Source organism: Carcharhinus amblyrhynchos, chromosome 3, assembly GCF_965287045.1.
Source record: "Carcharhinus amblyrhynchos chromosome 3, sCarAmb.v2.hapA, whole genome shotgun sequence".
Taxonomy (NCBI): Eukaryota; Metazoa; Chordata; class Chondrichthyes; order Carcharhiniformes; family Carcharhinidae; genus Carcharhinus; species Carcharhinus amblyrhynchos.
In genome coordinates, this window is record NC_137326.1 from 83,853,598 (window position 1) to 83,867,058 (window position 13,461).

Genomic DNA, 13,461 nt, shown 5'->3' on the forward strand with positions numbered 1-13,461 from the left:
AATGTATCTTTCACACTGAGTAGTCCTTTTAGAATTTTGGCTGAACATAGGAGATTAATTTAGGACTTTTAATCAGGCTCTGATGGTCAATGATTTCCAGGCTGCTGCTCTTATGGAATTATTCCAGTGATTCCTGTGATGAGCCATCCTGTTCTTAGCACATGGCCTTATCTTGGGCTTCAGTTTGTAGTTTGAGGCTCTTTCTACAGCACCAGCCATTTAATATTTATATAGCACGTTTAAACAAAACTCTGTTCTAGATTGCAGATGAAAGAGAATTTTTTGAGCTCATGCCTAATTATGCCAAAAACATCATCATCGGATTCACCAGGATGAATGGATGCACAGTGGGAATTGTTGGCAATCAACCTAAGGTGGCTTCAGGTGAGTGTTTAATTTACTGTTCCAAAACAAAATTCCTATCTTAGTGAGAATAATAGTAAAAGATTTGATAAATGTTGTTCCATGTTTCGCCTACCCTACCCACTGCTCATTGGCTAAGTTTGTTGCCATCCATGTTGTCATGTGCTTCCTGCTCTTTTCTATCCACACTTTTTAGGGCTTTTTTAATTGTGACTATCATATAAAAAGTTCCATTTCATACTGTCGGTTTTTTGGCTGAGGTCAAGCCCGAGATTGGGTGTAATGCCTGTTCTCATCAACTTGGATCGAGTATGTCTCTTGTGGGAACCAGGAATTGGATTCAATTTGTACTGATTCTTGGAGCAAACCAGGAGACGGATTAAGGGCATTCCCTATTCCCTCTTCATTTTGTCTTTGTAACTTTGAGAAAAGAATAACATTAAAAATCCTGACTCCGATGCCACCGAATTTGACCAAAACACAACTATGGGAGTAATCTTAGAAAGAAAGCCATTTAACAAAATGATGGAAGGAAAAGACCAACTGAACTTGTCACACAGCCATGTTCCAACTGAATATCAAGTCTAATGCTCCCTACTCACAAGCAGCCTTTTTACGACCTAGAGTTGGCTTAAAAATAAATTAGTCTACTCGGGACAATTCCTGTCCTAAACATGCTCAAAATACTTTGAGATCAATGACCATGAGGCATGTGACCTAACATCTCGTGTACTTTTAGTACACCAGTATCTGCCACAGCTTGGAGTTTGTCTAGCTTTCTTTACAGTGTAGTAGCGAAGTCACACTTGTTGCATGAGCTTTGTTCTCAAAGTTGATAAACATGTCTGCCGAGAAGCCCTCCTTCCAGTGCCTAACAGAGTTACTTTATTGTCCCATGATTTTCTTTAACCTAAGCTAATTAATCTATCCAAATGGGGACAGTATGTGGTTCCATCATTATTTTAAACATGTCAATCAAATCTCCTTGAAATCAATGTTTTCAGAATAAAATGACCAGCTGTCTTGCATCTTTTGTGGTAATTATGATCTTTTAAAACAAATATCCTCCTGGTAGCTAACATTGCTTCTAATTTCAGCTTGCTGTGTCTGACTGGCTTGTTGCACTTTGTCCTTTATGATGCATGCCTGCACTTCAATCTTAAAGGGAGTGTTTCTTCTGCACAGCCTGTTCTAGATGGGTGTTTATTCTTCTAACCTTAACCAAGGGCTGCATCACCTACCGTGTTGGGACTAGTGATGGACACACAATTCTTGATGAAACTTGACCACTGTCTTGCATAAGAAATTAGTGTTTTTTATTTTAGCCATGTGACAATAACCATGAATCTTTGGAGAATCATGTACTAATACACCTGTATGTTTCTACCATCAACGTACTTGGAATCCTAAATGGTATATGTATGGTTGACATTTTCCCAACCTGTGCATATTACACTACACTTATTTATGTTGAATACCATTTATGAGATATAGACGTATTTCCCCCATCACATTGAAATCAGAGATTCATTTTAAAAATTCTAACGTTGATACAAATCACTGTCATGATTTGTAGATGGCTCCCTCACCACCACCATTATTGATTGCTGATGTACATCATGAACAGCAACAATGCTAATATTCATCCCTGAGACACTTAATGAACTAGTCACCACTCAGAACCACTAACATTAATTACAGCCCTGTGCTTGTGAGAGTGCAACCAATTTCTTTTCCTACCAATGATCTACCCTCCCATCTCTCAGAAAGAGATGGTGTATCTGCACCTTCTGAAAATTAAAGTACATAATGCACAATAGTAACTTTGTCTAAAACTGCAAAGAGACACAAGTACTTTTTTCAGAAGCAATACTGAGAGGCTGATACCTTCTCTGCCTAAGTGGTCTCACAGTATTTTTAATAATAGCAGCTTGACTAAATTTTAATGGTCAAACTAATGGACTCTTAAATTTCATTTTGGTTTGTTTTAGATATTGGCATAGACCATGAGAACAGAACTTGGCTCCAGCAAGCTATTAAATACATAAGCACTTTCTTTAAATAACTCTCAGTTCAGTGTTGTCAGAACCAACAGTCAGATCTAATTTGCAGTCCCTTATTCTTTCCAAGATTACATTTGCATCTACTTTAATACAATATAAAATTAACGCTGAAATTTTTTGATAATTAATCCTAATCAGCTTCAGTGTAGATTGATACAGAGTAGCGACTTGAAACTTCAACCACATCCTGGAAGCCAACCATGAAGGTGGCCAAAGTGAACCTGTCCTAGTGAATCCTTCAGTGGACCTATGAAGTTAATCATTTTTCTCTGATTTCTAACATGGCTAACCAGAATTTTACAATTGCTAGTGTGGCTTTCCTCCACCTTCTGTAATGACCTTTGGCTGTTTTGCTGCCTTTTAAATATGGATTTGTTTTAAAATATCTTTCTGCTAACTTCATTAAATGGAACAGTGTGGAACAGGTTAAAATGAGTCCACTAGTTCCTGTTGACTTGTCAACTTTTACTTCTATTTAGCTTTCTCAGTACCCTTTGGGAAGTACCTCTCTCCTACCTCTTGCAAATATTTCTGGGATACTGTTTTTGTTTACTATGGTGAAAACAGATATGAGATATCTGTTCAATGCTTCTAGTATTTCCTCATTTCCCATTGTTAATTCCCAGGGCTCTCTTGAGGAACCTTGTCACTTCACTTATTCTTACTTACTATCTGTTCCTATAGTTCTGCTAATTTTCTCATACATTTATTATTTTTTCATTTATTCTTTGCTGTTTTAAAAATTCTGTCCCATCTTTTGACTTTTCACTTATCTTCACAAAAATGTTTTTTTTCAATATTATGCCATCTTTTAACTTTCTTAGTTAGCCATGAATGGTGCATTTGTTTCCTAGCTTTCTTTTCCACTAAAATGTAAGTTTGCTGACTGTTATGAAATATCTCCTTAAATATCTGCCACTCCATTTCCACTGACCTACCCATTTTTCCAGCTCACCTTGGCCAGCTCCACCTTCATACTCTTGTAATTACCTTTATTCAATTATAAAACACTAATATTGGATCCATTCTTCCTGCTTGATTGCACACAACCAAGTCTAGAGTAGCCTACTCTGGTTGGTTGTAGAGTGTGCTGCCAAATCATGTTCCAGGCTGTAGAATAATATCACCCATGATAATTGCAATGGCTTTCTTAGAAGTCCCATTATTCCTTCCTGTATATCTTTACCTACAGCATAGAAACTGTTAGGCAGCTTATAAACTACGCTCGCAATTGACTTCTTTCCTTTGCTATTTGTTAAAACTATCCAAACTGATTCAACATTTTTAATCTTTAGAACCAAGATTATTTCTCATTGTTATATTAATATCATCTTTAATTAACAGAGTAATTCCATCATCCTTTTCAGCTAACCAATGGTTAGCACTGCTGTCTCTCAACTCCAGGCACCCGGGTTCAATTCTGACCTTGGGATGTCTGCATGGGTTTCCTCCCACAGTCCAAAGATGTGTAAATTAGGGGAATTAGTGGAATAAATACATTCCAGGGGTAGAGTGGGGTCAGGCCTGGTTAAAATGATGTGTCGGAGAGTCAGCACAGACTTGATGGCCCAAATGGCCACCTCCTGCATTGTCAGCATTCCATGATCTTATCCTTCTGAATCTTTGAATATTCAGATCCCAGCATTGGTCACATTGCAGCCACATCTCTGTAATAGCTATCAGATCATACATATTTGTTTCTATTTGAGCTGTTAATTCTTCTGTTTCATTCCAAATGCTATGGGTATTCAGATAGAACCATTAGTTGTGTCTATCTGCAAACTCTGGCCTATCTACTGTCACAGGTTTGTATGCTGTGTCCCTTTCTGCCTGACTCTGACTACCGTTGCCAGATTGCTACCTTGCTCTCTTGCCTTGTTCTTTTCCTTTAATATATCACATCTTCCCTTGTGTGATACCTCATTCCAAATTTAAAGTCCTCTGTTCTGCCTCAGTTATAAAACTTGCCAGAAGACTGATTCCAACACTGTTCATGTGAAGGCCATCCCACAAGTATAGCTCTTATTTTTCTTAGTACTGGTGCCCGTTTCCCTTGAATTGAATTTTCTGCCACACCAATCCTTGAGCCACACAATCAACTTCCAAATCTTTCTTACCTTTTGCCAGTTTGCTTGTGGCTGAGATAATCCAGCAGTTATCATCATTGAGGTTCTGCTTTTTAAATTTAGCCTCTAAAGCTTCCCATATATCCAATATACAACCTACCTAATTCTATCAGTGTCTTTGACACCTGTGAGGACCGTGACAACCAGATCCTTCCCACTCCTACTGCAAGTTCCTTTGCAGTACAGAGCATATGTCTGGAATCCTGGCACTGGGCAAATAATAGCCATCTGAACTCTCACTCTTGGTTGCAGAGAACTGTCCATTCTCTCTGATATACTGTTGCCTACTACCACTCACACTCTAATTTGTCCCTGCTTGAATGGCCTCCTGTATAATAATGCCATAGTCAGTTCATTCATCCACCTTGCAGCCTCAACTTTTATCCATACAAGCTGCGAAAATCTCAAACCTGTTGGAGAACTGCAAGGGATAAGCCTCTGCCACTTCTACTTTCTGGATCCCCAAAGCTGCCTCACTTGCAGTTACATATCCTGTCCCTGATAATGGAGCAATTTGGATGACCCTAGCCTCAAGGCTGTGACTGCCTTCTGAAACAAAGCATCCAGGTAACATTGTTAGAGTATGAGATATGAAACCCCAAGGTATATTGTTATTTTGGCATTAATGTGAGGTTTAAGGTGTTTCATTCCAGGTGTGATTCTGTTGACACTAAGAAGCTTTTATGGAAACAAACTTTATTTAATAATATAGTGTAACTATAACAAATTAATTAGCTTAACATTTGCCAATTAAACAAAACTTAAACATGACAAGTTACAGTTCTTAATTGTTAACCTATCCTTAAGAGTTCCAATTCAAGCAATATTTCTCTTAACTCTGCTTCAAAATCAGTTAGCAACCCTCAGGCTTGTGTCTGTACTTGTTAACAGTGCTAGAGTCTTTTGAACACCACTGGAGAGAGTGAGAGACACAAAGAGACACCTGTCTTCCGACAGCTCCTAACAGCAGCCTCCAGAGAGAGCAAGACACACAGACACATCTTGCTTCTTTTGGGGCCAGGCAGAAAACTGACTGTTTCAAAACAAAAGAGAAACTGTGTTTATTTCCTCAAGCTTAGCTCCTCCCATTAGCATGTGACTCTATCTCCAATAAACCTAATCAAAACCTTACTCTGAAACCTCAAGGGAAATCTAAGTAAACATAAATGCAGTAATCTGTTTAGACAAACACACCATTAGCTAAAATCGGTTATTATCCTGTATTCTCAACATTTGAGCTGCCTGCTGCGCAGATAAATTGACACCTTATACAGACTGACTTTCAAACTGACGCCTTACAAGAAAAATAGTAAAAATATATTTCTTAAAGACACAGTATCATCATAATTACTACTCCCTAATGCATTGCAATGTCATCTCACTGGGCTTCCAGCTCAATGAATTTGAGCAACGGACACTTGGGGTGGAATTTTCTGACTGCGCTCGCCTCAAGTTCAACGGACCTTTGCATGGCATGATCCATCCTGTTACAATTCGAGTGGTAGGCAGGACAATAAAATTCCACCCTTCGTGTAGAAATAGTAACTTTGGATCATACTGACATCCACAAGCTTCTGTTATTGCAGCTGCAACACATCACCTACTGTGTTTGTTTTTAATTATTTATTTTCTTAATCCATCTAGTCTTGTTTATGCTTATATTTTAAACAAATGTTAGAATTACTGCGCATGAATTTCCACAGTTTTAAGTAAGAAAAATAGAAAATAGTCAATAGATAATCACCTATCTGCTTCCCTGTAATGTCACATTGTAATTTTTGTTACTGAGCTCTGATAGGCTGTTGGTGGCAGCAGCAGCCTCAGTGTCTCCCAAGTCTCTCTCGTGCGCTTCCCTGCTCCTTTATACCTCACTGTCACCGTAGTCTCTTATGCTCTCTCCAAGCCCTCTATGCCTCATTGTGTCTCCCAACTCTCTCTCTTGCTGTTCCCTGCTCCTTTATGCCTCAGTGTCTCTGAAGTCTCTTACTTTCCTCTTAATTCATTTGTGGTATCCTGCCATTCACTGAGGATTTTCAACTTTGCCAAGAATAGGGAGTAAAGAGAGTAATTTTATTTTGTTTTTAGGTTGTCTGGACATCAATGCTTCAGTAAAAGGAGCTCGTTTTGTCAGATTCTGTGATGCGTTCAACATCCCCATCATTACATTTGTGGATGTGCCTGGATTCTTGCCTGGTAGGACCTATAAACTTGCTGGCATGAACAATGTCCATGTTTGGCAGTGGTTCCAAATAATTACTCCCATTCTGTGGTACCAAAGCCATTATATGCTACAGTATTTAATTTTAATTTGTTAATTTGCATGCACTTGTCAATATGAAGCATAGGCAGTGTTTCTGGTACTCTAATTATTATCCATTTGAGCTTCTCAGCATTTTCTTTGCTGTAATGTACAAATTTGGGAGCAACTCCCTTGCTTGTATTGTAGTACTTGTGAGTAAGTGACTAATGTTTTACTATTCAGACAGTTAGCAATAACTAGGATGCTAAGTAACTTTGAGTGTTACTTCTAATTAATTTATTCTGCCTATTGGCATTCAGTCTTGAATTGTGGACAGCTTATTCAGTGCTTTTTTTATTCATAGGTACCTTTCTTCTCATTGCCAATAAGCAGTTTACTCATATTACACTAATCCTAGGTTGCTTACCTGCAGTATATAACTCTGTCTGTAGAATGAATGTGTTAACTCATGACATAAAATACCAGTAAAGAACTGCATTACTGTAACGTTGTATTGGACTGGCTGAAACTGTGCCAAGCCTCTTTGAACTTTTTTCCCCAACTTTTGGCCAGGTGCATTCTCTTTATAAACTGGGTCATCTTGGGTGCTGCACATCTTCTGTTCTGGTGACACTTAATCTTTGACATGATGTTAGTATTTGGTGCATACTGCTGTCCAAACTAGTAGCTAAGATCTACTTTGTAACGGATTCACATGGAAAACTGCTTATTTTTGGAATTTTTCTTCTTCCACTTGCCTGGTGTGTGTTGTCATAAACTGGAAATGTACATCCCATGCAACTGAATGCGAGAAAAGAATGAACAATTTTGAGGGAAATCCTTTTGCGATTTTTGAATAACGTTCTCCATCTGAAACATTGGCCTGGATTTTGTACTAAAAAGTGATATTAGAGTTCTTTATTGACCATACAGTCATAATTAAATGTGGAAATCAGGACATTCCTGTCGGTGTTGCAATACTCCTCCAGAATCCTCAATATAATACTATAATGCTGCACTAAGTCTTGATTACTGCCAAACAATCCCTTGGCGTTGGCATTTTTTTGTAGATGTTTAATTTCTTCAAATTTTAATTATTGTTGAAGATTTTTAAAAAAATTTGTCTCATCTCTTAATCCCATCTTTCTTTCTCTTTATTTTTCTCTGTGCATTATTCAATATTAAATTATAACCATTGTATTCTAACTTACAGTTCCTGGTTCAGAATCTGTGCCTCAATAAGAATCCTTCAGTGTGATTGGTTAAGGAGATGCCCAGTTGTATTTGCTGTTTATATCAGTCCTGGATCCTCTAGCAACTGATGCACTGAAAAGCTTTCTAATAACCAGATTTCAATGTAAAAGCAAGTGTGGGCAAGTGGGGCACCATTCATTTGTTGCTGACTGCAAAATTTGGGCCATTATCCTTTTTTTTTGTTTGACGCAGACCGGTGACATTTATTTCTGGATTTATCAGCTATATTTTTTTCATGTAACTATGCAGGAACTAGCCAGGAATATGGTGGAATCATCAGACATGGTGCAAAGTTGCTCTACGCATTCGCTGAGGCTACAGTGCCCAAAATTACAGTGATCACACGAAAGGTGAGGGGTGTGACTACTGAACTTCTACTCAGAGTAAACTCTACCTGGTCATTCGGGCCTGCAATTGATACACAAAGCTCTCAGAATTGAAGTGAAGTCTCGAAGAATACAGTTTCTGCACCAATGATCATTTTATTGTGCATATTTAACTGAAAATTTACAAGACTTTAGTAAGAAGAACTTGATAGTGAGTTAAACCTTGTTTCTTTACATCTGGGACAGAGGTTCAAGTCTGTCCCAGTGTATATGTTGAAACTTTGCTCTGGTAGATGTAATAGGTGGGTTGTCTAAATTGTCATCTTGGTGCACCGAGGCTCCAAACACACAACTTGCTTATTTGGAAGAAAACAAAAGCTTTTGCATTGGTGCGGTAGATCTGGGATACCCAGATCTTGACTTTATTTGGTCCTCAAGTGCTCTTAGTCATATTAATTCTACCCTGTCTTCTTTTGAAAAAAAATCTTTCATGTAATGTGGATGATGCTTGCTCAACCAGCATTTATTGCCCATCTGTAATTGCCCTTAAGATAATGGTGAGCTGCTGCCTTCCATGTGGGATAGGTACACCCACAAGGCTGTTAGGAAGAGAGTTCCAAGATTTTGATCCAGCAACAGAGAAGGAACGGGGATAACAGTTCCAAGTCAGGATAGTGTTTGGCTTGATGGTGAACTTGCAAGTTGTGGTGTTCCTATGCATCTGCTGCCCTTGTTCTTTGAGATGTTTACACGCTACCTGATGAACAGTTTATAGTTTCCATGGGAGACAAGCCAAAGTAGTTTATGGCAAACTAATTTTAAGTCATTTTGTGTTGTAAACTGGAGTGAGTGCATGGAATGGATCAAATTGGGATATGCTCCATGTACTTGGTTGTTGGAGTAATGTTGGTTTTTAAAGCAACACTGAATTTATTAAGTAATGTGAATAGTTGTCCAGTTTTCTGTGCAAGTTCTATTGATTCAAGATTAACATTTCAAGCTGATGAACTTTCATAAGAACTGGGAAAAGTAGAGATGGATAAAACCCAGAATTTTGAGCAAGGGGTGGGTGGGAAAGGCAGGAGAAAGGAGTACAGGAGGATTAAGTGACAAGAGTTAGTCTTACAGACCCAGAGGGAATGATGAAGGGGCAAGAAAAAAGATACATGGGGCAAGTGTGCTGCTGTCTGAAAGCTGAGAAAAACCAAAATATTCCAAGAAAAGGAAACAGAATTGGAGGAGACAGAGTTTACCTTCTGAAAGGCTGTCCAGTGCCTGATTGGAAGATGAAGTATTGTTCTCAAGCTTTCAAGCTTGGCCTGTTACATTGAAACAATGTAACAGGCCAAGGACAGAATTGTCACCATGAGGGCAAAGTGGAGAATTAAAATGACAAGCAATAGGAAACTTGGAGTCATGTTTGCAGGCTGAATGGTATCCTGCAAAACAGTCACCCAATCTGTACTTGGTCTCCCCATTTGTAGAGGAGACCACATTATGAGCAGCAAATACAGTATACGAAATTGAAGTTAATACACGAAAATCACTGCTTCACCTAAAAGGAGTGCTTGGGGAGGAGAGAGGATTGATCCCATGTAATAATTTTACATTTTGAATAGAAGTGCCAGGAAGATGTCGCAACTGTATATGATTATACAAAATGGATTGGGAGAAAACAGATTTGCTACTACAAAGAAATGTTTCTCCAATAAGTGTAAAAAAAAATGTCCTACTAATCATGAGTTAACCCTGCTTTGGGCTGATCTGATTGTTTGAGACTGATTTACATTGCTGAGACAGAGTAGATGCAAATTTATCTTGTAATTTGCCTTCTTCAGCATTATCCTCAACCTGAATAGAACTGAAACACCAAACAAATGGTGCAAATAATTCATTACATCTAACATGTATGTCAGAGGAGAATAGCTATTGTGTTGACTATCTCAGCTGCAGATTGCTACTGAAACTTGTGGACAATATTTTGATGAACAGATTTGGTCTGCCACCAGGTCCTTTCAAAGCCAATGGTGAAGTAACACATTTAGGCTGTCCAAAAATAGTCCTAATTATTGTGAAGAAAATTCCTGACTTTTTCATTGACTACTGTATATGAAATGCTGTAATATGCTTTTCTTGGTAGGCCTATGGTGGTGCATATGATGTGATGAGCTCCAAACACCTGAGAGGTGATTTGAACTATGCTTGGCCAACAGCTGAAGTTGCAGTTATGGGCGCTAAGGCAAGTGACACCTATGCATTTCTGATCATATTCATAGTTGCCCCTGTGGATATGTATGTCCTAGAAGTCAAACAAATAGCTGGCCTTTCTCTACATGAGATGGGGTGTGGGGCAATTTGCAGAGACTGCAGTTTAGTGGCACGAAGTTTAAATTGCTTGAACCTAGGACAAACATGAAGTGAAATGAACAACCTCATCCTGAAGGAAAATCAGTTTTTGATCAATTTAAATACGAATTGATTATCCTGCTCAAAAATCAAGAGAGACTGGGGTCATGCAAGCTCCAGCTAGTTTGTTCAGTTCGATTGCAGCCTAACCAGTAATCTAAACATTGAAGGGTAGGGAAAGGTGCCTTTCCAGGCTTACAGTCTGCCCTCCTACATTTTCTTCTGCTTATCTCAAGACTTATCAGCAATGCAGCAGGTCTAGATTTGATCCTTAGTGTGGCTGGCTCACTTTATTAGAATGTAATAAAGACAGATTATCTTTAAAGGGAGTGAAGTCGAGGCGGAGGTAGAATATGTGGAGACATTTGCAAATCCATTCCCAGCAGCTGTGAGGTAAGTACCATAGAAAGAATATGTTATGCACTTTCAAAAATATTTTAAATATTCTGCTTAGGGCTGCAAAGTCTGCTTTGATTTGTGACCATATGTATTAGCTAGAAAAGAACAAATTGTTTTGATACTTTGTGCAGCTTACACCAGAAAGGAGAGGAAGTTTACAATTTCTGTCCCAGGAAATGAGAAATTTCTCCTGTGATTTTCTCAGAATTTAGGAGTTACTGTGTTGCAGCAAGGGTTATGGGAGTGATATCTAAAATTCCTGACAGGTGAATGGAAAAAGTGGGAATACCAAAGGATTGCACAAAAATGAGGGATCAAACAGACTGAGTTGATGAGCTATGGGGCTGAACATAAACAATACCTCATGAGTAGCCATCCAGTTTTATTTATTTTTTTTGCATGTGAAAGATGTTATTGTAAAGTTGGGTCTTTCATTGTTTGACATTTTTCTTTTAAAGGGTGCTGTGCAGATTATCTTTAAAGGGAAAGGGAACGAAGTCGAGGCAGAGGCAGAATATGTGGAGACATTTGCAAATCCATTCCCAGCAGCTGTGAGAGGCAAGTGCCATAGAAAGGATATGTGTTTCACTTTTAAAAATATTTTAAATATCCTACTGAGGGCTGCAAAGTTCCCAATTTGATTTAAAATTCAGGATTTTAAATCAACATAATAATGGGAAGCAGAATAATGGGAAGCAGCACAGTAATATGACTTAATGCAAGGATACAGAATTATGCCTACAAAGCTCAGCCACATTATAGAACATGGGCAGAGCAGGCAAGACTGGTGTGTTCCTCCCACCTTCACCTTTTACAGTCAAGAGTTCCAGTCATGGAGAGAAGTCTTTTGAAATCCAATAATGATAGCAGGTAAAAAAACAAACTGCTGGAAATGCTCAGCAGGTTTGGAGTATCGTCAGACCCTGTCACAACATACTTGGGGATACCATAACTTGCCCCAGTGCAATGATGGAGAAGCACAAACCATGATTAATATGATGACGTGTGCCCTGACCTTGATCTGTCCTTCAGTGGTGGTTTCACTGCCCTACACCAGGCTGATGTGGAGATTGCCAACTGGCTGAAGAATTACAAATTTAACATCTAGCTGGTTCATCAGTACAAACAATAATACTGGTAATTCCAAAAACAATTCAAATTCAATTTTAATGGTTTTTGTCCAAAGATGTTGCTGAGTATTCCAGCACTTCATTTTTATTTCAATTTCCAACAGCTTCAGCATTTTCTGCTTTTATTTTAATGGTAGAAAAATTGCTTGATTTCCCTCGTACCAGAATGAATCATGAGCACTTTGATAACCTCGCCTTGAAAGAAAACCAGAAGGCTAACTTAAGGCAGGGTAAATTGGAATTCAAACCTAGCTATTCTTTATTCAAAAGGAGTCAAAATAAATAACTTCTATATAGTAAAAGTTTGTTTCCTTCCAGGCATTCTGTCTCCGATTAAGATATTTAGCACTGGGAAAAAAAAACTTTGAATTTGAGTTTGGTTATAAAAAACAGTACCTCTGCACGGGTTATCTTATAACAGTGACTTAGTAAATGTAGTACTAAGAGGACTGGTATGTGCGGTTAGCATTGGGATTTCTGTTATTAAGTGTTGTGTTGCACTAGGGATGTGTCACATGACCTGCTCAGTACCATTTTGAAGCACCTCTTTTGCGCGCACTTCCTTTCCTGAACCCTGCTTGCAGAGAGCACAGACGAGGGAAACAGCATAGGGAGGTAAATAAAAAAGATTTTAAATTGTAGGGTATAGTGCTGCATTAACAATGTTACACGTAACTCATGGTTTGCTGTTTCACCATTTCCCCAAGTTTAGGGCAGTTAATAGATCAGGCAGATGTTTTTATGCTTGACTCATGAATTCAGTCTGCAAAAACTGGTCTAATCTGGTCATGTGTCCACACAGGTTTTGTTGATGACATAATCGAACCAGCAACCACTAGAATGCGTATTTGTCGAGACCTCGAAATGCTGGCAAACAAGAAACAGACAAACCCCTGGAAAAAACATGGCAATATTCCTCTGTAAAATTCAAACATGACAAACTAATAAATAGAATTTTCTTTATTACTACAAGTGTCCATTCATTCTTTGCAAATGACACTATCCGGAATCCCCACAACATGCACCAAGAATTAGCTACAAAATAAAAAAAGTAGTAAATTATTTTCTCTGGCTGAATTGATGGGCAATGCATTTATGTGTTAAATCAGTAAATATCTGATTCCATCACTGCCATCACTGTCAAGAGTATTTCAG

At 38.4% G+C, this 13,461-nt stretch overlaps 1 protein-coding gene across 1 annotated transcript in view; it reads left to right on the plus strand.

The window, feature by feature from the left end:
• Nucleotides 1-13,242, plus strand: part of pccb (propionyl-CoA carboxylase subunit beta) — a 52,501-nt gene extending 39,259 nt beyond the window's left edge. Inside the window, exons 10-15 of the mRNA XM_080185451.1 lie at nt 261-384; nt 6,638-6,745; nt 8,295-8,395; nt 10,512-10,610; nt 11,635-11,734; nt 13,109-13,242. Of these exons, the coding sequence (XP_080041577.1) occupies nt 261-384; nt 6,638-6,745; nt 8,295-8,395; nt 10,512-10,610; nt 11,635-11,734; nt 13,109-13,230 (654 nt within the window). The 3' untranslated portion in view covers nt 13,231-13,242. The remainder of the gene's footprint in view (nt 1-260; nt 385-6,637; nt 6,746-8,294; nt 8,396-10,511; nt 10,611-11,634; nt 11,735-13,108) is intronic.
• Nucleotides 13,243-13,461: the final 219 nt, after the last annotated feature.